General features: G+C 37.3%; 1 protein-coding gene across 1 annotated transcript in view; it reads left to right on the forward strand.

The window, feature by feature from the left end:
• The window catches only part of ANLN (anillin, actin binding protein), a 31,395-nt gene that overhangs the window by 1,159 nt on the left and 5,785 nt on the right, over nucleotides 1-24,451 (forward strand). The window contains exons 2-22 of the mRNA XM_009332424.1: nucleotides 4,160-4,199; nucleotides 4,548-4,701; nucleotides 5,086-5,370; nucleotides 5,810-6,156; nucleotides 6,863-7,085; nucleotides 8,041-8,234; nucleotides 8,372-8,479; nucleotides 8,963-9,083; nucleotides 9,983-10,099; nucleotides 10,654-10,880; nucleotides 11,449-11,600; nucleotides 11,912-12,059; nucleotides 12,710-12,845; nucleotides 13,180-13,362; nucleotides 15,211-15,337; nucleotides 16,326-16,374; nucleotides 16,454-16,510; nucleotides 17,949-17,987; nucleotides 18,337-18,358; nucleotides 19,346-19,458; nucleotides 24,008-24,094. Of these exons, the coding sequence (XP_009330699.1) occupies nucleotides 4,160-4,199; nucleotides 4,548-4,701; nucleotides 5,086-5,370; nucleotides 5,810-6,156; nucleotides 6,863-7,085; nucleotides 8,041-8,234; nucleotides 8,372-8,479; nucleotides 8,963-9,083; nucleotides 9,983-10,099; nucleotides 10,654-10,880; nucleotides 11,449-11,600; nucleotides 11,912-12,059; nucleotides 12,710-12,845; nucleotides 13,180-13,362; nucleotides 15,211-15,337; nucleotides 16,326-16,374; nucleotides 16,454-16,510; nucleotides 17,949-17,987; nucleotides 18,337-18,358; nucleotides 19,346-19,458; nucleotides 24,008-24,094 (2,929 nt within the window). The remainder of the gene's footprint in view (nucleotides 1-4,159; nucleotides 4,200-4,547; nucleotides 4,702-5,085; nucleotides 5,371-5,809; nucleotides 6,157-6,862; nucleotides 7,086-8,040; nucleotides 8,235-8,371; nucleotides 8,480-8,962; nucleotides 9,084-9,982; nucleotides 10,100-10,653; nucleotides 10,881-11,448; nucleotides 11,601-11,911; nucleotides 12,060-12,709; nucleotides 12,846-13,179; nucleotides 13,363-15,210; nucleotides 15,338-16,325; nucleotides 16,375-16,453; nucleotides 16,511-17,948; nucleotides 17,988-18,336; nucleotides 18,359-19,345; nucleotides 19,459-24,007; nucleotides 24,095-24,451) is intronic.

A 24,451-nucleotide genomic window follows, 5' to 3' on the forward strand; every position in this document is an offset into this window, starting at 1 on the left:
CCCTGGCTCCTGGCTAAGGCCTGTCAGCGCCCCCTGTCCCCCCTTACGTTATTCCGGGGGTTCGTGGGCTTGCAGAGAGCCTCTTTCTCTGCAACGGGGAGACAGGTCTCCTTGCCACCTCTCTCTGCGCCCCCGTCTTGCTCGTACCTCCAACACTGCAGCCGCCCAGCTATTTGTGGGGTGTCAGGTCTCTTCCAGGAGAGGACAGAGGTTATTCATGCAAGGGGTTGCAACGGAGAGGACCTTTTCTAAACCGGGCTGATACTTGACCGCGTTTCCTAGCGCTTTAGTGTTTGCCTTTCATGTGCGTCTGGCAGATAAGATTTTCGGCTGAAACAGGGACACTGGAAGCTAATGGGAGTGGTATTGACACATATTGTGCCTGCCATATCTAAGGGTCGAGCGTGAAGTTTGCCCAAAGCAGCGACCATCTGATTAAAAATGTGTCCTCTTTGACATTATTGCCACCTGTGATTGGTCATTTTCATTTGCAGGCACAGTTCCTCTTTTTTTAAAAAAAAAAAAAAGTAGTAGTCAGTTGTTAGGGTGGATTTGCACATGCGTGTGAGTTTTACAGTGGCAAAATTGTGACAAAATGAGTGGAATTGACTGGTTTGAATCTGTATGACAGTTGGAGGTTTGTTCAAGATGCTGTACTGCACTCTGATTTTGTGTGTGACAGATGTAAAGCTGTGGAGCTGTCTTGTGACTGCTTTGAGAAATGCCTTAGTAAAAATGGCCTTCATTCCACAGCCTGCCTAAACAAAAATCTGAACTACTTAAAAAAAAAAAAAATCCAAATCAAATACATTGGTGAAATACTGTCTTCTCCCCTTGAAAACAATCTGTATCTCAAACTGACACACTTTCAATAAGTTGAGTGCCCAAAAAAGGTGACTGTACAGATCTGATTTTAAAAGCTGAACATAAGGTACTGATCTGAACGTATTTACTAAATGTGTTATGCCAAGGCAGCTTTACCCTACCCCCATGTAAAGGCTTGCTAAGTATAAACACCTAAAACCTCCTTCCTTAATTGGTAGTGAGTGACACGATCTGACTAGTCTTAAATAAACTTCAAGTCCGGACTACTGAATCAAGTTTAAAATGGTTTTGCATGCTGGGAGATATTCCAACCTCAACACACCCTTTTTGTAGATAACTGACTTTGAAAAGCTATGACCAACTGGGAGGCCACTCCTTAGAGTAAAATTCATTCAAATGTTAGCTAGTATTGCAGGATACCTAAAATGTTGCCTTATCAAGAATGTTTATGCTGTGGAGGACACTCCACTCTTGTGTAAAAATCTGACCAACATTAGTGTATTAATATTGAAGTCTAATAACTTTCCTCAGAAAAGTTTTCTGAAAAGGAAGCTTTTTACTACCTACTATGCAGCATTTATGTTCTGATTTTTTTTCTTTTAATATAACTTTTCCTTAGCTTAACTATTTTCAGATAATCTTTGTCTACAAATTACTGTGCTCTGTTACTTGCAGGGAACTGGTGAGGCATTGTAAATGTTGATTATGTAAAGCAGTGTAATTTGTGCCTTAATTGGCCAAAGCATGCTGTTAATTCAGTGTTTGTTGATCACTTTACGGTAACAAACTTTGTCCTGGTCTCACTGAATTTAAGCTCAAATAAATCTTGCTGTATGATTTGAAAGCATTTCACTGAATCTGACAGTTCTGAAATGTTTCTTTTGATTAATCTTACAGGCAAAAACTAATAATCTTCTGACTCAACCAAATTATTAATACAGAATGCACTTAGGAGATGGTGCAGTGGATAATTTTTTAGGATCACAATGAACATACTATTTGTGACTTTCAGTTTATAGGTGATTGTATAATTTACCTTTCTTGCACAGAAGTCTTTATGTTTGGTACTGCAGAATATTAGAAATAGTCTAGGTTATTTTGTATTTTGAAGTACTTGTTAACGTTCATAGAGCAAAGTATGGTTTCCTAGCATGGAGGATGACCAAAGAGAAATAAGTGATGCAGTTGCTGAGGGGAAAATTTGCATATGTGAAGTTATCTGTTCCTTCAATGTCATGGATAAATTTGCGCCCTTTGCTGCGTTCTGCTAGTAAAGCAGGGTAGTTTCTGATTCAAGAATTTCTCAAGTTATCTTCTCTAATGCTGCTAAATATGTACTTTAAAGCATACTTTTTTAAAAGCAAGATTGTCCATCAGCATTTAAAGTGGGAAGGCCTTTTCTGATTTTTAGAATGTGCTTTTGCAACAGTAACGGTGATCCTCTAACTGCGACTTAGTAGTTCTCAGACTCCTAGATGTAATGAAATAGGTATGTCCTACTCTGAAACTTGGGCTGTCATCAGAACACTAGGAGAACGTACTTGTAGCAAATACCCTGCTGATGAACTTGAAAAGTAAGTCTGAAGTTCTGGTGACTGGCTTACTCATCGTGTGTAACACAGAGTTTGAATTACAGCAGTTGCATGGAAAACTTGAGATACAAAAAGCCAATAGGAGCTGGAGTTCAACAACAGAGGCGTGCATTCTTGGGAAGTGACATCCTATTTGTAACAACTGAAACTCCATTTTACTGAGCTAACAAAACAGAAAAGAATGTGACTGCATTTGAATAGAACTGTAGGAATACTGTTGTGGAAGATATACTCAACTTTGCTCAAGAACAGTTAATTTGTATAGCTTTTTAAGATTTTTATTTATGTGGGTATTACCCGCGCTTTCGTGCAGGTAGCTCTGCCTTTTGGAGGTTGAAGTAAGGAAACTTGACTTGTGGATACAACTAGCCATGGAACTTGCATTGAAGGCGCTCCTGGCATTTCATGTGTCGTGTGTGTCCCCCACCCCCCCTTTTTTCTTTTATTTCAAAATGATCCTCCTCTTTGGAAGTTAGAGAAGCTGATTTTTGCTTTCACAATAAACTGTTGAGACTGACATTCTATTTGTCCTGTGTTGCCCTACAATGGAACATTGTTTAAGACTTCAGCCTTAGACAGTTAAAAATGTGAAATGTGTATTTAATTGCTGTGCAACAGGATAGATAATGCCTGGCACAGTTCTCTCAATAATTTATGTGCCACCAAACAAGTGCAGTTTATATGCTTCCCTTTAAAGGCCATTAGTTCAATTGCATAATTTCTTGTCTCAAAGTGGCTTAAAACCTAGATCAAAGGAGTAATTAAGTATCCTTTAGATGTGATCAAACTGAGTGATAATGATCTATGAATGCAGTATTTAAAAAAAAGCAACATATTTCAAACTTGGATGCTCTAAGGAATCACTTTCTACTAGTGTGGAACATTTACTAAAACAGCTGTTTTGTATGGAATATGATCACAGTACTCAAATTTCCAATGGATAGGGAATGAAAGAGAATGTTGTTAGATAGCTTACTTGGTATATCTTTATATGTTCTTTTGTATACAGATATATTGTGATTAAATAGCCTGTTTATTAAGACAACTAGTTATAACATCAGTCTATTCTTCTTAAAACTTAAGCTTGAGGAACAGAAATTCACCTTTTGATTTAGAAGGTGTAATAGCAACAATTTTTTTTAATGCTAACAGCCATGCATTTAATTTGTTGAATTTTTTTTTTATGACCACTTGGCAATCACTTCAATGTTGTTTATTTTGTTAGAGGGTTAGTGTCAATCAGGTGACTTGACCATATGCTTTAGCAATGTGTCAAAAAAACCTACTAGCAAGACTTGACAGTTCAAGAGTGTCATGTGGTGACTCACTAAAAAATGTAATTACTTTCAAACATTTCTGACTACTTCAGGATCTGTAGAAGCCTCTCTTCTTTTTTTAATTTTGCCGTCGCTTGTGTCTCTTAAGCCTGGTTTCCTTTGAAAGCCAAGCTAATGGGAGATACTAGTTGATTTAATGACCGGAACTTTGGAACCTACTGGTTAGCTTCACCTCTTCCTAATAAAAGAGTAGGTGTCTCAAACTTAACTGCTTCTACAATTTTCATGAAAGTTTGTGGCTAGGTGAAAAGACCCAAACCATTGCCTCTGAAGAAAATGCTGCAGCCTGTTATCTGTCTGGTAGGCCAAAGAACTTCAGATAACCTGGAAACATGTACTGACCAGCCAGACAGCAAGAAGGTAGCTCAGAATGTGCTACGGTGCGAGCTACCTTTTATCTAACAGGTGCTTGCTGAAAATGGGAGAAGCTGTGGGCATCGCAATGGTGAAATCAAAGTATGGAGATCAGGGGTTATCATGGTGAGAAAAAGGAGGTAGACAGAAAAACCATATAGTTGGCAGTGTAGAAAACATGTTTTGCCCGTTCTGCTTTCAGGAGAAGATAGCCAGTCAGAAAACCAGACTTCTGAATATTTCTATCTCATTGCATTACAGTAGATCAGTTAGCAACATCTGAGAGTTGCATTTGTCTTAATGTTCAAATCACTATAAATTTCTGCTATTGTGGATCTTAGAATATGCTATATAAAACTCGAACATTTTTAATTTGAGCTATTACTAGTTAACACACTTATCGCAATGTATAGTAACACATGATTTATTGACTACTCAGAAACTCCTTGAAAGAACCCGTGCTAGGCGAGAGAACCTGCAGAAGAAAATGGCTGAGCGGCCCAAGATGGGAGTGAGACCCACAATGCAGACCAAGAGGGTCAGGGAGCCTTTGTTAGAAACTGGTAACCAGGCTCCTCTTCCTGGTGAAGAAGGTATTTTGCAACGCGTTTAATAAAGATTGTCTTTTGATGCAAGTCCCATCTCCTTTTTTCTAAGGGCAAGTGAAAACCCTTAGTGTTTATCTTAAACTAAACGGTGATGGATGCAGTTACCTGACAGCTAGGACTGAATATGGCTAATGTTTAGCTTAACCTGAGAGCAGATGCTCTAAGTAATTAGTAAGCTATTTAAAAATAATTGTATAATGCCAAAGATAGTGCCTTGTGCTTGGTAGAATTTGGGAAGGGCAGTTTTTTGGGAAGCATATCAGGGTATTCATAAATCATAACTTTATGTGCATTACAGTTTTGTACTGTCTCAGAAAATATTTTAGATTGCTTGAGTACTAATTTGCTTGAATACTGTGACCTGTACAGTGAAACCTGGTACAAAGCCATCACCATCAAAGAGGCTCTGCCCTAACGATATGGAGACTCAAGCTTCCAGTTCAGAGAACATACAGCCCGTTCCTTCAAGTTCCACAAGCCATCGTTCTCCTGAGATGACTTCAGAGTTGCATGTAGCTGCTTCTAGCAGGGCTTCATTGGTTCAGCCTCTTGAGAAAGGAAAAACAAACACCGAGTCAGAAACTCCTGCAGCCCTTTCAGTCAAAACACGTATGCAGAAATTGGCAGAACAGCGACGCTGCTGGGATAGTGAGGGTATGTTTCACTTACTAAGCAGTACTGGTATTTTTCAGTGTTTGCATTGATGATGATGTTTGCTATCAGAAGATAACTTTGTGTGTGTGAATGCTAATGTTTTCATAAAGAATTCTTAGACAGCACTGGGGAAGGCCTAAAATAATGAAACTGTTGACTACAGCTTAACTTTATACATCTTTTCCCTAGTAGCGTGATGCCTTGCTCATCACAACAGTGGCGTAAAACTAGTAAAATGCTTGGTTAAAAATGTGTTGGCTTTGCAGTGAGCTTTAATTCAACTTGATTAGTCTCAATGCCTTCAGAGCTAGTAGCTTGATTCTGTTGATGGCAAGAACATCTAACTGTTGATAAACTCAATATTCAGCAAAATGCAAAAGATGCAAATATATCTCAATATATTTTATTAGCAAAATAAATGTGTTTTTCTTTTTCCCAGATCCCTCTGAAAGTGTTCCTCTGTCTCCCCTCCAGTCAAAAGGTCTGTCTGTTTCTCCACCTAAGCAGGCATCTAATGCCCTGGCAAGTGATACCCCTATTGGGAGAAGAGGCCGTTTAGCTAACCTTGCTGCTACGATTGGTTCCTGGGAAGATGACCTAAGTCATCCATCTGCAAAGCAAAACAATGCACAAGAACAGCCTGGCACTACTTGTTTATCCAAATTGTCCACTACAAGTGGAGCATCTGCTAGAATCAATAGTAGCAGTGTAAAGCAGGAAGCCGCATCCTGTTCTCAAAGGCTTGTTGAGGCTTCTATTAATAAACCAGCAAACTCAAAGATAGCGGTGAGTGTCTGATTTAGTTGCTGATTAAAAATTGATCTGAGTATCGGGGGGACAAATGTTAACTCATAATTGTTTAATCTGAATTTAAAGATTTGGTGTGAGCAATCTTAGTTTATTTATAACTTTTGCTTTATAGCAATCCCACATGCCACTCTTTTAATAGCAGACCTGAAACAGCTTAAAATCCTTCTTATTGAGGCTTAAAGCTGAGTGTACTTAAGTCTTGTAAAAGTTCATTTCAAAGTAACTGATTGCTGCTCTTCTGACCATCAGAAGGGGGCTTTGTACAGAGATACTGGGTTTCACTCTAGCTTCATGTAGTTGATTGACTTAAATTGTAAATATTATTGCTGTATGAAAATTCAATGAGAATGCTGAAATTAGTAGTACCAGATACCTATTGTTCAATTTATGCCATTTATGCAATGGCAATATCTGCCATGTGCAGTATTGTTTAGGGAAACGTGGGAAAATACCTAAAGTAGCTGGCAAAAGAACCTGGAATCAAATGTTGAAAGAACTTGAAATACTGGGGTGGTGGTGGGGGAATCTACAAAAGGCTTACAACGCTTATCAGCTTTTTCTATTGTTGATGGAATAGGTGTGTTATGTTATAGTATGCTATGCAGAATGCTTTCATTCCTTTTCCACGAGAGAGAATAAGAATGTACAGTCTCCTTTTAATGTTATTCCTTTTTCCCGTAAGGATCCAAACAATTTTTTAACACAATCCTCAAGAGTCACTGTTCCCTGTTCTAAGGAATCTGAAGTACGACAACCGCTAACAGAGAATCCCTGCAGTCCTCAGAAAACTGAAAAGCGTACACAAACAGCAAAATCAACTCTGCTTCAACCAGTTCAGTCCAAAGAAGGGCCAGTCAAAGGAACACATGTGCAACTTGAACCTAAGGGTAAACCCACAACACCAGGTAAGCTGTTTTTCAGCTTCAATAAATGTTTATTCAAATTAGGCTTATGTGCCCTGTGTTGAAAACTACATGTTAGTTAAGAATTTATGGTAACATATCAGATAATGCCTACTTCCTGCTGTAACTTGAGTAAAGTCCTGAAGAGTTCTGTGATAATGATCATAAATTGTACAGCTTCCATTATTTTGCAAGGGTATTTTCTTGGACATTGTTTTCATAACTCTTGAGAGCAAAAATCAGTCTAACTCTTCTCTCTATGTAAAAATGTATTCTGCTAACATCAGTTAATTGAGACTATTCAAAGCTTCTTTCAAATTGTTGGATACTATGTGTATCCAATCCATATAAGGTAAAGAGTCTACATATGTTAGAAGTCAAAGCTAAATGCCACATAGATGATCTACCTTTGCATAGTGTCTCTTTTCAGAGGTAGCATTAATGTCGAAACAAGTGATCATCCCCAGTTTTAAATTCAACTGCTTGTTGGGTCAGAAACTTAAGACTACCAGCTTGAACTCTTCAAAATGATGGCCAGTAGAGCAAGTGTGTGTCTCTAGATATGCTGACAATAAAAGACAAGTTCAGTAAAGTGGGGTGGATGCCAAACAACGTATCTGCCTTATGTACTAGATTGCTCATTTACATGAAGCATGCAAGTGCGGCTGGTTGTAGAGGAAATGTTGAAAAAGCAAACCAGTTCAAATAACTGGTGGATCACACATGGACTTCAGTAAGAGAAGGATATCTATTTGCTCTGACTTGCTGCTTTATTAACTTCAGTGTTCTGTTACTGTGGTGATTTGCACTTCAGGTTTAGTTTGCATGAAGTATAATGGAGTAAGAGCTGTAAAGGAGACAGCTTAATTACTTCGTTGAGAACCTTCGGCAGGATGCACAGTGATTTCTTTCTGTGTTTTTGAGAGTTTCTTTCAAGGCAGAACAATTGTTCTTGTAGGGGGATCAGGAATTAAGCCCTTCCTGGAACGCTTTGGGGAGCGCTGTCAAGAGCATAGTGCACGGAGTCCTGCTACGAATACTCCAGGGTGCAGAACACCCATTTTTACCCCAAATACAAGGACAATCCAGGAAAGACTTCTCAAACAAAATGAAAATTCCTCTACTGCCAGTTTAGCACTTCAGCTTAAGCAGGTATGACTTGCTACGTTTATAGCTTGTTTATAAGCTTGGGGAAGATTCTTAACTGTTCTGCACCTACCTGAGGAATTTGAAATGTTTTGACATCTTAAAGCTGTCAGCTTTTCCCCCATTCCCCTTTATTTGCTTAGGAACGTGAACGAGAACTTGCATGCCTTCGTGGCCGGTTTGATAGGGGCAATCTGTGGAGTGCAGAGAAAAGTGAAAGTTCGAAGAGAAAACTTCCAGAAGCTAAAATGGTAATGTGTTGCCTCCATGTATCAAAAGATGATAGTCTGTGAATTGCTTTAACATGCTCTGAACACAGGGATAGATGTGCAAACATAAATAAAAGATAAAAACCTATGCTTTGTGAATGCCCAAGCTGTGCAAGACTGCTTGTCAAGTGGTTTGTATGATTATTAACAAATTATTAGATTTTTTTCCTCCTGCAGAATCAATTAAGGAGACAAGTGCTGCTTTGAGCCAATTGATTTTTTTTTTTTATGATGTGTGGTATTTTATACTCTATAACTTTAAAAACAAAAGAAAGCTCCTCACACAAACAGTTTAGTATTTAGTACTTCAGCTGAATTTCTTACAAAAATAAATAGGATCCTTCTTGGTATTGGATAGGCAACCTCTTTTTTTGTAGTAGGTGTTAAAATGTGTTTGTTTCTGGCAGGTTTTTTAGTCACTTTGAACGTTACCTCCTGCATGTGCTATGTTTTTATTTTTGCCAGGAAAGCCAATCTCAGGCCAGTCCAAAACGTCCGCCTAGTTCAGATGCCAGTGCTTTTAGATCAGCAGAAGACACACCAGCAGGTGACAGGCCAGCAAAGTCTCCCAGCATGGAGTCTTCGGGTAAGAACTGTCACTGCTTGCCTGTGGCTAATACTGGACTGAAGCACTGCCCTTGACATTCATGAGCAGATAGAGAGGCTAGTAGCACTGACGTATAGAGCTAGATTTCTTGTTTGGTTACTGATTTGTCTAAATCTTCTTGTATGATAATAATACTCATAATAATACTCTGCGCTCCTATACCACTTGAAAGATTGGCAAGGCAGACTGCCTCTTCATTTCTCAGTGGGTTTACCTATGTTTCATACTTTAATGTATGTTAAGTGTAGAGAGTGAATGAGAATTGCCAGTTATAGATTTAATCTACACTGTACCTGAGCATACAACAATCTAATAGGAGGGAACTCTTCCTTTGTCAGTATCCCCTTATGACATTAATTCTTATAGTAGGGGATGTGAAAAGAATTCCAAGATGTTCGTGACATCCTTTCTGGTGCTTAGTGAGTGGAAGAGCCTCCAGCTCTCTGAAAAAAGAGTGAACTTATTTAACACTTCTTATAGACATTATGGGCAAACAGGCTATCAAATGTCTTCTAGAAGAACAGGATGATATCCTGCTCTTGGGTTTGGGTGTGGTGGTTTTTATGTGGTGGGTTTTTTGGTTGGTTTTTTTTAAATTTTCCCTTTTTGCTCTTGAGTGGCTGCACTCTACTATGGTTTCAGCATTTTTTTCTTGTGCTATCAGTTTTCTGATTATAAGATAGAAGTCTAGCTGTACAGGTTGTGGAGGGTATGTATTCTAATGCTTCTTTTTTTTGACAGCAAGCTAACTAGAATACTTAATCTAGTGGGCTTTTTGTAAGTTGTCAGCTATGTTATCAAACTTCCAAAATTCAATAATTAAAAAAAATTCAAAGATAGACATAACCTTCAGTAACTTCTTTTTTTTATAAACTTAGATGCTCCTAAATGTGAAGAGACTGATAAACCCAGTCCTCTGAAGATCACGGAGCCAAAGAGCCCTGAAAAAGCAATGTCTGTCTCAAAACTTGAACAACTTGCTGAGAAACCGAAAGGTTTGTGTTGAGTAGATGCACTTAGCTATCTGTTGCCACTTGTCCAGCACAGTGTTAATATACTTCAAGTCTGAACAATCAATTCACCATACATCTGCTGACACTCATGTGTGTTTTGTAATGAGGTTTATATAAAACAAATTGGGAAACTTCTTTTATTGTAACCCTTCTCTCTTGACATTCAAGCCTTCAAGCAATATTGAAACACTGATATTAAATTTTATTGGGAAAGAACAGAAATGACTGCTCTACTACAGGACTTGCAGTTAAGATTAAGACTTGTTTGAACTAAAATGTTGAAACTTGTCTAACAAGTGCATCTTTTTATTCCCTCTCTGTATCAATTATGCAGTATATGTTATAATAGTATATTAAAATAAGGATGGAACTATACTTTAGGGTTCTATATGCATGACTATAATAAATGCTTTTTAGTCAAGCTTACTTGAAAAGCAAAAATAGTTGGCCTATCTGTTAACATCTTTCTGTTCATTTAATGAGAATGAAGAGTTTAGTCTTGACGCTACTAATATTTTTAAAACATCACCCTTCAGATGAAGTATACGAAATCGAAATGAGTGTGGATGATGAGATGAATAGCTCAAAAGTAATAAATGAAATTTTTGAAGTTCTTGAAGAGGATAGTCCAGACATAGAAAAGCTGAAGAAAGAAATGAGCATGAGCCTGGAAGGTGAAAGTGATGAGGATGAGCAGGAAGAGTCACTGAATATTTCATCAATGTCTCTGTTAACCCCTCTAGTGGAATCTGTTGGTCCAGAGGTAAGAGTTTTTAGGAGGTGGGGAAGGGCTTGTTCATCACACACAGATGTACAATTTGCTTGTGAACAGTAATATTTTGTTGTATTGTAACACACGGACAAATAGTGAAGTTAAAAATGACATTTTGCTAATGAAAACATAATGAGGTAAAGTTATTTTCCTCTGAAAATAGCATAGCGCATTGGATGCTCTGCTAAACAAGTGGTTTAACTTTTGCTAAACCAAGCTTGAATATATACATCTATTACTTGTGCTGGACTTCCAGTGGTATACATGCATTCAGTGAAGTGGTTACTGATGAAAATCTGAAGAGAAGTAATTAGGTAACTACCAGTTTGGAAACTAAGAGTGAAATCTCCTTGAGCTCAATGCTCTGTTGGTGTCTTTAAAATAAATAAATAAGCTTGTTCCATGTCCTAGGAAATATTTGTAAAATGTCTGTTAAATGGTATTAAGCAGCCTCCAAATTTACTGTTTATATGTAATCACAAAACAAGTAAAGGTGAGAGGAAATGTATCATGATTAATGTGGACAGATATCTGTAATATAACCTTTTCTTCTCTTCAGGCCTTTGTTTCTCCTTGTAAGTCAACTGGTGAAGGTAGCAGTATCAGTGATGTAAGTCTGAAGTCTGAAAAGTTCCAAAGGACTAAAGTTCCCAGGGCAGAATCTGGAGACAGCATTGGCTCTATGTCAGAAGATCGCAACCTTCCATATAGGTAATAAACACAAAAAACCACACCTGATTCTGTAAGTGTGCAAATTAAGACACTGGCTTTTTTAACTCTTCTAATGAAGCATACTGCTTAAACTACAAAAGAAGCTTTTGTCCAAGATCTCGACCGTTATCAAAGATTGTCTCTGTATGGTCTTTGTTGCTTAAACTTAAAATGAGCTGAGAGAATGCTTTTTTTTAAAGCCATTTAGGCAAGTTGGAAAACATCAATACCTGATACATATGTATGTATATAATAAACCAAAAGCTTCGCCCACCTGTGAAACATTTTAATGGGGTTTCCTCTTTTAAAAGCATCGATGCGTATAGATCGCAAAGATTTAAAGAGACTGATCGTCCTTCAATAAAGCAAATTATTGTTCGCAAAGAAGACGTTGCTTCCAAACTAGAAATGAAAAAGAATGGCCCATCTGATCAAGTCAATATCAAAAAGAAAATGCAGGTATCCAATTACTTCTTAAAATCCTTTTCCTAATTTACTATTTCCTCACTCAATTTCCCCTGTGAACATCCAGGACGTTAACAGGCTGCTTAGAACTGCAAAATTAGGTTGTTTAGCATAAATATCTAACGGTAGGGAATGACACTGCATAATTTGGACAGCTAATGCATCTCTTAGAAGGATCATGCTATAGAGTAAGTCTGGAGAGAACAAGCCATTGTTTTGAGAAGGGGACAGGGAATCTATATCTTATTACTGCCTTTGAATTAGGCAGGATTCATAACTACATACTTTCAGTAGGCAATATTCTGATCTTCACTGGTGCCTTGTTCACCTACACTGCTGAATTTCCGGTTAACTGCTGCTTCCCCTGATGAAGGGAAGACTAGACTGGATATGGAGCGTACAAACATTGCAGTTATTCACTCCCCACTATATTTAAATTACCTCTGAGGTCAAAAAAAGTTGTGCTGCAATATTCTTTTGCAGAAGTAACTGTGAACTGCAAGATTTTTGTAGTTTACTATTTAAATGGCCTGATTTTTCTGAAGTATAGCCCCAAAAATGCTAATCTCAAGACATTTCCTTGCTTGAATGTAACAGTAAATTCTGTTTTCTTGCTAATTATTTTTACTACTGGTTTACTTTAGGAGCTGAATAATGAGATCAACATGCAGCAGACAGTGATTCATCAAGCCAGTCAAGCTCTGAACTGCTGTTTTGATGAGGAACATGGAAAAGGGTCACAACAGGAAGCAGAAGCAGAGAGACTTCTTCTCCTTGCAAGTAGGTTTTCAGACTGAAGTTCAGGTTTTTTTTTTTTGTCGTGAACACTTTGGGAAAGAATTGATGAACTCTGGAAATGCATTTGTTATGCTACCTTGTAGCCTCTTCTTCACAGGTTTTCACCTGGAAAACAGGAGAGGATAGTATCTGTTCTGTCTCATCTTCTATAAGCAAGAGTACGCTTTTGATACCTCTCTTGTCCCTTATATTCCTGCTATTCTGGATGATGACTAACACTTCTGTTGCATTTCACATACTTATGGCAAAAAAAAAAAATTGTTCAGTACTACTTTTTCCTCTGTTACAATAGTAATTAATTAATTTCTCTATGCAGCTGAGAAGAGAACTGCTTTATTGGAAGAACTAAATAAACTGAAGAGTGAGGGACCTCATAGTAGAAGAAATAAAGCTGCTTCTACATCCACTGAGTTTGCTCCATCCAGGGGATCTGTTTCCATTTCAGAAATGCGTCTACCTCTAAAAGCAGACTTTGTATGTGGTACAGTTCAAAAGCCAGGTAAAACTAGCAACTGAAAGCTTTACCCCTTCCCTCCCCCTTCCACCATCCTCCCTACATATATTTATAGTTTATTCTCCTTGGGTTTTTTGTCTTCTGCATTTGAGTTTCTCAGAACTCTGGAGGCAATGAAAATTTAGCAGTTACATTTAATTGACCTGCTTTTTGGCTAAGTTTTCGATATTTTCCATGGTTGTTTTAGTTGCATCCTTTTCTGGCTTATGAGGTTCAAGAAACTTATCAAGGCTTTCCCAGCCAGTCTTCAAGATCTTTGTGGTCCTCTGTAACCTGTTGGGGAGGAAGTAGAATTTTGTATCTCGGGTTATCTTCTCTCTTGCTGCCTTGGATTTTTTTTGATGGATGCAAGTCTAGTACTAAATATCACTACATAAATTCTGACCTCTGTGGTGGTGTGAAATGCTCATTAAGCCTCTACTATTTTATTTTTTTTAGTCCTTCTGTTAACTTCCCAAAATACTTAGTCTACAAAGATTAGTCTTCCATTATCTTGTCATATTTAAGTCGGTAAAGCGTTAAAATGTGTATTTGTTTCTTCTTTTGTTCCAGAAGAATATCTGGCACTATCTCTCTGTAGACCTAGAGACTTATCCTGGAACATAGTAAGCTTCTGTGTCATGTGGGGTTGTTTAAAGAATCTGCAAGCCCACAATAACCAGTGCTACTTTATATAATGCCACAGAATATGATTGTAGCTGGACAGGTTCCTACTTCTTGCCTCACTAAAACTTGAGGACAAAAGTCATTGGACAAAGTCTTGTTTAATATCGGTTTGAAAACAACTTCTAATTAATTGCTATGTAGCCTTTCTTGTTTTCTTGTTTAACTGTCCTATGAAATGTAAAGTGCAGTTTTATATCTTCAAATAAAACCACAGCCAAGAATATAAATGTAACTACCTGACATACTTTACTACCCCCCCCGACATGTTACAGTTCTTGTTGCATGAGACAATTCATCTCTGCTATAAGAAAGCCTCTTTAATGGTTACAAAAATGGAGGTTTAGTTCTATCAGTAATTCTTACAACCAAATTGTCTAAACAAACAACTATGAACTATTTGTCATCAAAATTTTATTCTGGAAGTGCAGCATTTGCTATACATTGAGCACCGGAAGCTCTATTAATCACTTTCATGTCTGAAGAGAACATCAGATACAAAGAGTACAAATCAGTGCTTACTGGAGTCTACGACAGTTGTTCTGAAAGCTGTGACTTGTCCTATGCAACAGCACTCAAACTGTTTGTTTTGGTTTTGTTTTTTTTAACATGGTATGGTATTATGCAGTGCTCTTGCTTTACTGTTCAGCAATTTGCTGCACAAACTCCAAATCATCTCCTGACACTATTGAGATGTTCACTTGTGGTCGTCTTTCTTTTTTTCCTCTTACGTGAAAAGTTAGGGAAATGAGTTGCCTGGATAACCAGTTCCTTCACAGGACTGAAAAAAGCATGAGAATGGGCAGTAGCAAAAGCCAATGTATAGTTAATCTGGCAGGCCTAGAGAATAACAATGGAGTCTAAGGAGCTAAGACTAATTGCTGAATCTGACTGAAAGTTCTTCCTCTCACGCACTGGGTAGTGTAGGTCTGGCCTGAGATGCCCCAGGCAGTAACGGAGTTGTTGTAAGACTGTCTCCACAGGATTCACTAGTGGACACAGTAGGGGAAAACCCCTTGTTTTAAGAGTAAGTTTATAAGCAAATCTTGACTGTAACCAAGTGTTTAAGTGGGGTGAAACAGAGGTGTGTTTAATGGCAATGCAGTGCTTGAGGGTTTTTAGGTACTTGTACACCTCTGGCTATCAAAACCGTCTGGTATGTATTTACAGAAGCAGCAAATTACTACTATGTAATAATACTGAGATCTGGAGCAGAAAACATGGTTGCAACTCCATTAGCAAGTACTGCCAGCTCCCTGAATGGAGACGCTCTTACTTTTACTACGACATTTACTATGTAAGTATAAAGAAACTGTTTTGGAACCAGTTTCAACTCTGATGGTGGAGCATGCATAAAAATGTTTAAAATCTTCATATAAGGATGTCATACTCTGCAAACAAATATGGTAAGATCTTGTGGTATGGGTATTTGCTGCTTCAAGAAATAGCTCGAATGCACTTCTCTCAAAAGAGCAATCTAGACTTATTCTACCATCCATCAGCTAATTTCTCTCTTCCTTTTTCTACTTTTGTTCTCTCCTGGAACACCTGTGATGACAGATGGATTGCTCTGTCTGAGATTACATATCTTTTCTTGTTTGCAGCAACTAACATTTTATATAGCTATTTGGTTTTGGTATCTGGAAAAAATAGTACTCTTAAAACTAAAACTTCAACTCTCATATGTTAGCTAAAGAGGTGTTGTGAGTTCAAATGGCTGTTTGTTAGTAAACGTCTTCCAAAATAAATATGCAAACTCCCTTTTTAAAGTCCAACCCAACTGGAATTTTCACTTAAAGCTATTTACTCAAAAACCCCAATCTCTGTTTCTAGAAATGTGTGCCAGCATTGGAATGAAGGGTGCAATCTGAGAAATGGTAGATGCACTCTATCTGCCCTTTGTCCTCCCTCCCCTTTTGTTCTTTGACTTCTAGAAAGTATCTTGAAATAGTAGTACGTTCAAGTCTTAAAAACAGCAATGCTACTTGCACTGAAGAGTACTATTGTAGAAGTGAAAGGATCTCAAATAGCCCTATTGGCCTGCAGGGACAAACTATGACTTATTAGTAAGCGATTACCTAGTAGTCAACACTGTGACTAAGCTTCTCTTGCATAGAACATAGCTTTTCCCTGGACAGTTTTAAGGAACGGAAGGAGCGAAGAAGTAAAGAGTAACTTAAAAAACAAACAAACAAAAAAACCCCCCAAGCAAACAAAAACCCCACCTTTTTGCTTCAGTCTGTGTTTCTGTGTTTAACATTTTTTTTCCCCCTTCTCCCTTTTAGGCACGATGTGTCAAATGACTTTGAAATAAATATAGAAGTTTACAGTTTGGTATGTATCAGTTCCTGTAAAGAGGATGTGTAAGGGAGAATGATGTGTTGTACTTTCTTAATACCTTCTTGCCTTACAGGTACAGAGAAAAGAAGTTACAAGCACTGATAAAAGGAAAAAGGCAAATAAATCGAAGGTAAACAAAACATGAAAATCAGTATGTTGTATTTCAGCAGAAGGTACACTAGGAATACTGCTGTGTTCAGGGAGAACTGACTAATACTCTTAGACAATCTGTTGCTTGCTTTCACTCTTGTTCTTTCTTGGAACACCTGCAATGACAGATGGGTTATGGAGTCCTGCAGCTGTTAGAAGATTGGACCTGCAGCACTTCATTGAGTCTGAAATATATTGGAGGGGAAGGAGAAGTCTTACTAGTTCTGCATAAATGCTATCCTTTGCAAACTCTTTATTTATTAGGTATGGTGCCTCTGATAGTGATTTAGTGCCCTTATTCGCCACTTTACTTAAACTACACCAGTCAATATGCCCTACCCTGTAGTTTGATTTGTCTTAAAGGTTCTATTGATCAACTGCAACGCTTTTCTTCCCAGTGTTAAGTAAAAGCACTAGATGCTTATTTCTTAAAGCAAACATTGTTTTAATAATTTCTTGGACAGAAACATTTGAGTTTGGATAGGGTGTACATTTCAAGTGCTTGTTTTATTAATGCTTTGTGACCCCAAACAAGCCAGTGGCTTTCTGGAGGTGGTTTTTTTCTTTTCTTGTCATTCCAATAGCTGGGCACACTGTATTAATGATTTTAGGTCTGATTTCCTCCTTGTCAAGATATCTGTAACTTAATAAAAACAAGAAACTCGAGTTTCTTTCAAAACAGTTGAAATGGGTACTTAAATCCTGTCTCTGCAAACAGAAATAGGAACTTTAATCTTTACTTTCATGTGGCACAGTGAAGGCATGCTTCCACCTACCCCCCAATAAAACCAGTTCGAAGTCCAGGGTTTTTTTTCTCTCCTGTGCTGTAGGTTAGAGGAATCTTTACTTAAAACTGAATGTTTTTGTGGCACTATAGGTAAGTTGCTGATGTGGGGTTATAGGTTTGCTGATGGTATCCTGTATCTGCTTTTTTGACAAGCTTCTTCCACTTGTCTTTCAGCTTCAAGAATAGATGAGTACATAATTCCAGTTCGTGCTTAATATACAGTCTCACTTAAATGTTGATATTTTCACCTGAAAATATAGATAATGTACAACAGTAGCACACTGAACATCTCTCTACTTATATTGTTAACTCATCTTTAATAAGCAAATGTAACTTTGAAGCCCTGTTACATGAAGGAAAAAGGTCTACTGAGATTGTTTTTTCAAACACATGCTGTCCATCCCAAGCTAATGCATACTTAAACTTTTCTGCAGTAAACATTTCTTTGATACGTAGCATTCCTTCCACTGAAATATGTTACATTCAGTCAAAAAACAAGACTTGCTCACTACAACTAGAGTCCATTCAAAATTTATTTAGATAAGCCTTCAGTAGTTTCACTGTCCAGTTTTCATGCTGTGATGGACAAATTCAGTAGCAAATACATTTATCTTCTTATATTCTTTTGTAGGTTATTACTCCAAAGAGATTATTAACGTCTATTACCTCTGTAAGTATGAATGTAATATTGTAATAAGATCTGCTTATGACCACTTCCAAAGGCCATATTCTCATACTGAATAAGGCTGTGCCCATAGTAGGCTCTTTGTGTCCCTTACTTGAAACTCTACGAACTGTCCAGCTTTCTGCCAAACTCTTCAGCCATCAGCTCAAGAAATAGGTAACAGCTCTAAATATGTAATGCTGGAAATATGCAGTTACCACACATTTCTTGTCAAGTTGTTTTTGTTTGTTTTTTAAAGTACTTCAGATCTAGTTTCTTTCTAACCTAGCTTAGTCTGTAGAAATTGTCAGAAATTACTTCTCCAATAAGCTTTTATTTCTCTCTCTCTCTCTAGAAAAGCACCCTTCTTACTCCAGGTAAGTAAAATCTCAACATGCCAAGATAAATAATCTACATTTGCTGTCTAAAGCAGTATATCAATAAATAATACTTGTAACAGATGATAATTTGGGATTAATAAACACAGAATTATGTCAGTTTGCCAGCCCAGAAACTGGCCCTGTGTTTATATCTGAGTTAGAATTATGTTTAATGTAAGATCTATTCACAAAATCAAAATTAGTATCTGGTATCAGATGCCAGTGGTTTACGTTCTTTTCCTGAAAAAGTGAACTCAAACAAATTTTAAGATTTTAAACTAGAGTCTGCTGTCAACAAAGTAATACAGAGCAAACTTGAAAAATATTAACAGATTCTGAAGTATTGCTTGTGTGTAGTATTTTTAACATGTTGATATATTTCTGACTGGGGAGAACATCATCATCTCTGTTTTCCTAACAACATAAAAATGTTATACACTTGTCTGGCTACAGCATGAGATTTGAGCTAGCTTTAGTACAAATTGCAGCAATAAGGAACTCGTGAACTAACTCTGGAATGTCTACCATGCTGCTGCAACTAGTCAGATTCCTGTGCCTGAGCTATAGTGCTTGTTTCTATTGATAGAAATGCAAAGAGGAATGTAGACATACAAATTCTGCAAGACTGCAGCGTGTCACTTGAGAAGAGGTTAAGAGATTTGAAAGTCAAGTTCCTACTACAGGGCATGTGTGCTTTGTAGTGTGCCCTGAAGTGCTCTCTGTCCCCCTGAGACTTCTTAAAATGCTTTGTCTTCTCCTCTGTGAATATTCAAAACTTCTTTCTGAAAGAAAAGATCTACTGAGGAGGAATGGTGTGCACCAAGATCCCGTCTGAATGTGCTGCTGGGCTGCACTGCAAGGAGTCCTTCTCCTGGAGTGCTGAGTAGGGCACACATACACTAGTACAAATAAAGACTTTTTAAGCCTTGCAGTATCCTGATTGTGTGTTGTGTTATGACTTGACTTTAACTTTTTTCTCCACAGCCATGGCCAGTCCAGGTGGCCCTAATGCTGTACGCACTACTAATTTCATCCTTGTTGGATCCCACAAGCTATCGCTGTCTTCTGTAGGAAATGCCAAATTTGCATTGGACAAGGTAATGGAAACTATTGGTTACTAATCCAAAGATAATTGCATACTGCTAGAAAAATGAATATGAGCTTGGATTTACTGTTTTCAGGCGAAATTACTGTCCTAGAAATGAAACATACAGGTTTATAGATATGTTATTTTCATACATAAATTTTATATATATATCTCGTTGTTGTTACTCATTTAATTTCATATGACTGAAATGTAATTTTGAGATACAACAAAGACTTACATTATTATGCCAGATGTTCTTTCTTTTCTGTAGGTCAATGTAAGGTATGGTTATGCAAAGATAATGTAGGCATTTGGTTACTGATTTGCTTTCACTGACAAAAAATTGATGTATGCAGTTGGCATCTCTGTACGTGGTCTTCATGTTGTTCGTTGCTCTTACAGTCTTGCAGTTATCACTAATAAGACATTAAGTGTGTTCTAATGATAATTAAGTATTTGAAGTTTCCTATATTTAATTGACTTAAAAATTGCCATTTGAATATAGTTAGGAGTATGAGCGTCCTTTCATATCCCAATTAAATTTGTAGAAGCAAACTATCTTAATATTTTTTGAAAGAGAGCTATTACTGAGTTTTATACCACTAGTTCCTTGTCTAAACAGACTATGTTTATTGGCTCTTACCATTACAAGTTAAAAAATACATTCTTACATTCATTGTAATCTCTAACCTCATAATATCTAATACCTAAAACCTATTTTAATAGGTGTTTATGCCAGCAGCTATCCTAAGCTAACTTAATTTAATTCAAAAGTTACTAAAGCTTATGGTAGTACTAAATTACAGCTTTATCTATCCAAACAGCAGCATAAGAATAAATTTTCTTCTTGGCTAATTAAGTCTTATTCTGATGATAGTAGTATTGCAATTATAGCCTCTGAGAGATGAGATTACAAGAACTGGTTGAGTTTGTGCACAAGATTAAAAACAAAATATTGCAATAATTCCAACTTGCTTTTTAGAAGTTTTACTTTTTGTGGGTAGAAGCAGACTCCTTTACTGAAACAGTTCACAGAACTTAACAGTTGAATTGCACTGCTGTTACTGACTGTGAATTTCAGAAGCACCAGCTTTGGTTCTTTAGCATAAATGTTCCTTCTAACTAGAACTGCGTGTAGAAGTCTTATTTTGTGTATGGCTTGGTTATTGGAAACCCCTTGTTCTGGAGTTATGGGAATCAGCTTTTACATTATATTCAGCAATTTGGGTCTGAACTTTTTTAGTTTACTCTTTAAGACAGGACGCTGGACTGGTCTGGTAAACTGTAGCAGAAGCATGAGGTTCAAATAGAATTCCAGGGAAACCATCACTTGGTTAATTTTTTCCAGGTGCAAGCTTCAGCAGTTATGAATAAGAATTCCCCTTTTTGTCATAACTTTTTTTTGTTACATTATTACCTCTGTAAAGCTTCAGTTTTGACTTGGCCTGTGGCTGTACCAAACAGCTGCTTTTTAACTTTCTCCATGCATTTTTAATACGGAACAAACTGCTGCCACAGTGGGTTTTTTGAGTTTCGTTCCTCGCTTTTATATGCACTGTTAAAATTCAGGGTAGAAAGGACCAAAATGTACTCATGTATAACTGTGTCCTTTTTTTTTTTTTAAAAAAAAACCTTAACTTTACACTAATCGCATTGAGCATGTTTCTTTTTTCCCTAGATAAATTTTGAAGGGGAGGAAAAAGAACTGTTGGGCTATATGTTCCAGGACAAGGTTGCTATGATCCTTTAGTTTATAACTTAAAGAGGAAGCTGCTTCATAGTGCATGTTGCTCATGTCTGTCTGGACTTTTTGCAGTATTTTTTTTTTTAATTCTTCTAAGAAAATGCTTAGGAAGATTTACTAACTAAACATAATATGTTAGGAGCCTTTAAGACTTGCAGAATTCTACTCCCTGTCTTTTACAATAAAAAGCATGCTGCTAGAACTCAAAATTACTTAGGCCACCTAGGGTTTTTCCTTAAGTAGTATGTGACTCTTGTCTTCCTGGATTGCTAGAGGAGGGTTTTTCTTACTTCAAAACAAACCAATGTGTCTCTTAAAGATTGCTAGTCAGGAAATTTAAGCCAACTTCTTGATGAACTGCACAGAACATAGAATCAGCTACTCTGCTGATAGAGGACCAGGGAAAAATGACTGGCGGCCTAAATGTTGGTTTAACTCAACTTGTTGCCACTGAAGAAAATTAAAATCACACAGAAATTAAGTATCTTGTTTCTTATTCTAGCGAGACCTTGTTCTGTCAAGATCTATCAAGATCTTTGTTTTTTAAGCAAAAAGCAATCATAAAGAACTAAAGTTTTAAAAGTACTAAACACATCAAAATGTGAGGTTCTTATTTGTACACAAATGTGCAATTAAAATATTTTGCTTGGTGTATACCTTTTTTTGCCTTAGGAATTCTGTAAATTGATATGCTTAAAAGAAATAATTGGTCTTTAATCCCTGAAAATATTTTATTTAGTTAACTGTTAACTCGGATCCCTCAGAAGAAAGTGTTTAGATAACTTTACGTATGCTTTCTCTCAAAATTAAGCAGGTGATAATTTTAGTACCTATCATCTCCTATTTGTAATCAAAAGTCTCCTAAGAAACCAATTTTTTCAAAATTCTTGAGTTATCTTGAGTATCTTTACAGATAATCTTCTATGACAGTACGCCAACATCTGAATGACCACACCAGGATGCAAGCTAGTCTAGTCATGGGCTGCAGTTTTCATCTAGCTGGATAATCAACAAATTGCTTTCTTTCTACCACCTCCACCCCACTTGCCTTTGAAAGGGACACATTTTTGACTGGAATGTAATATTTTCTCATTATGTGTACAGGAGGGTGTTTTCAGACCTGCTTTAGTAATTAGTAACAGTGTTGTAGGCTCTGCGTAACTGCTGTGTTCTGTTTGTTGTACAGCCTCTTTGCTTTACTGTCACACAACTCTTCACTGGTAAACTTCATAATCCACAAAGTAGATTCTTCTGTCCTGACGTAAATTAGAAAGGAATGCAAAAACCACAAACTTGAAGTGGGCAATTGATCAATCTTTCTTGAGGCCCTCATTCAGAAATGGATTTTACTGTGGTTTGGTAGGATATAAGCCAATGTTCCCTGGTGTAGCATGTAGGGTTATAGTTGTCTTTGCTGATAAAAATCCAGGACCGATGCAATTCATTTCTATTATGTGCAAACATTTGCCTATTTTGTTTCTCAAATGGTCCTACTTGGTGCTCAAAATTTTGCTATGCTATACTGTAGGGCCAAGTACATGAGCAAGCCATGCATGCTGTCTTAGTTGAGTAGACCTAACATGTAAAAATGATTTGATCACCTGCTTGTGCATGTGTATCGTGTCTGGGAGGAAGCTGCAGTATGCCTACCATTCAAAGACGATCGATTTCTAACCAAAACATCTATTTCGGTGTTCTGCAGGATTCACTGAGGCCTACAGATCTACACTTTTAACTACTGAGGGTTACTCTTGTTCATCTTAACTACTAGCAAAACTTAGTTCCGTTTGATTGACATTGATTCCACAGCTCTAAAAGCTATTTCATTATTGTGTACACATGCCTTTTCCCTGTGTACAGGGAAATGGTTCTTTGTATTTGAGCAGCACCATCAACCTTTCTGTTTTTTTCTAGTAAGACAAAGTAGCCATGTTTCTGATTTTTTTATTTTTTTATTTGCAAGATTCTTACAGTATTGCTTATTCAGATTAGCAACAAAATGTGGTATGTAGAATGCCCTGGAAATCATAATTTGCTTGTTGAATAAGCAATTTCTCTCTTAGCTTCCCTGTGGGGAAAAAAAGGGCTGTGATTTCTTGACAGTAGTGGTGGGAGCACTCAATGTAATGGGGTGCTATGTGTGGAGGGATTGGGGGAAGTCCAAAGGCAGTCCTTGTTGCATGCTCCTCCTCAAAACTCTGGAGTATTGAATAACCATTTAACCACCCTCTGGCACAGTAGTTAAGCTGCTTTTTTTTCAGTGGTAGAAGATAGGGCTTGGAACCTCTTTTGTTAGAAATGACTTAACACAGGTCTTCAACACCTTGAGTGCCAGTTGAGAACTGCTTTCATTACTTTTTTCCCCTTCTAGGTTTTTTATACAAATATTTATCTGAGTAGGCACTACTACATCAGTATCTGCCAAAAATGCTTATGGCATCCAAGTACCAATCCTGTTTAAGCCCACTTTGATATTTTCCAAACAGCTTAATGTCAAATTGAGGCAGAAGCTTGCAGGATGTGGACTGGTGCCTTGTGTTGTTTTTAACCATGCTTGGAGTGCCCGTTTTTCTAGATAGAAGCATGTTTGTGCATATGTCCTGAGCAAACTAATAAGCAACTAAGTCTTGTAAAGCTTCTAAACGAACTTGAAACAAAAAGTGATTATTATTGTCTTGCTTGAGACTGACCGCTTCTTTCTGGCTGAAAATCCTAAGAACAAGACAGTGCTAACATCCTGGTGCAGGTGGCTTGCTTGAACTGGTAGAGTTGAGAGGTGTCAAAATTAAATGACTAATTGTTTTATTTTTTGCAGGTTCCCTTTTTGTCTCCTTTGGAAGGTCATATATATCTAAAGTTAAAATGCCAAGTGGACTCTTCTGTGGAGGAAAAAGGGTTCTTGGTAAGGCATTCACTTCAAATTCCTTCCTTGGAAATTACAGGTCCTATTAAATGTAATCACTTTTTTAACTTCACCACATGTATTTGTAGTGATTTGTGAAGCTTAAAACTGGCTTAATTTTTTTTTCCTCTCTGAACCAGACCTCAAAATTTTCCTAGTTTATCTTCTAAACATGCCTAAGCTAAAGCTACTTTTTAGGATTTTGTATATCTCTTTCTTCTAAACACTGTTCATTTTTTATTCTGAACTTCAGTTAACCTTCTTTTGCTATAATGTGTGATGTGAGATGAGATTCTAATTTCTCTGCCAGAAACTTTTACAGGACACTTTGGATTTTTTTTTTGTCCAGTAAAAACA

This window comes from Pygoscelis adeliae, unplaced genomic scaffold (genome assembly GCF_000699105.1).
Source record: "Pygoscelis adeliae isolate BGI_AS28 unplaced genomic scaffold, ASM69910v1 Scaffold58, whole genome shotgun sequence".
NCBI lineage: Eukaryota > Metazoa > Chordata > Aves > Sphenisciformes > Spheniscidae > Pygoscelis > Pygoscelis adeliae.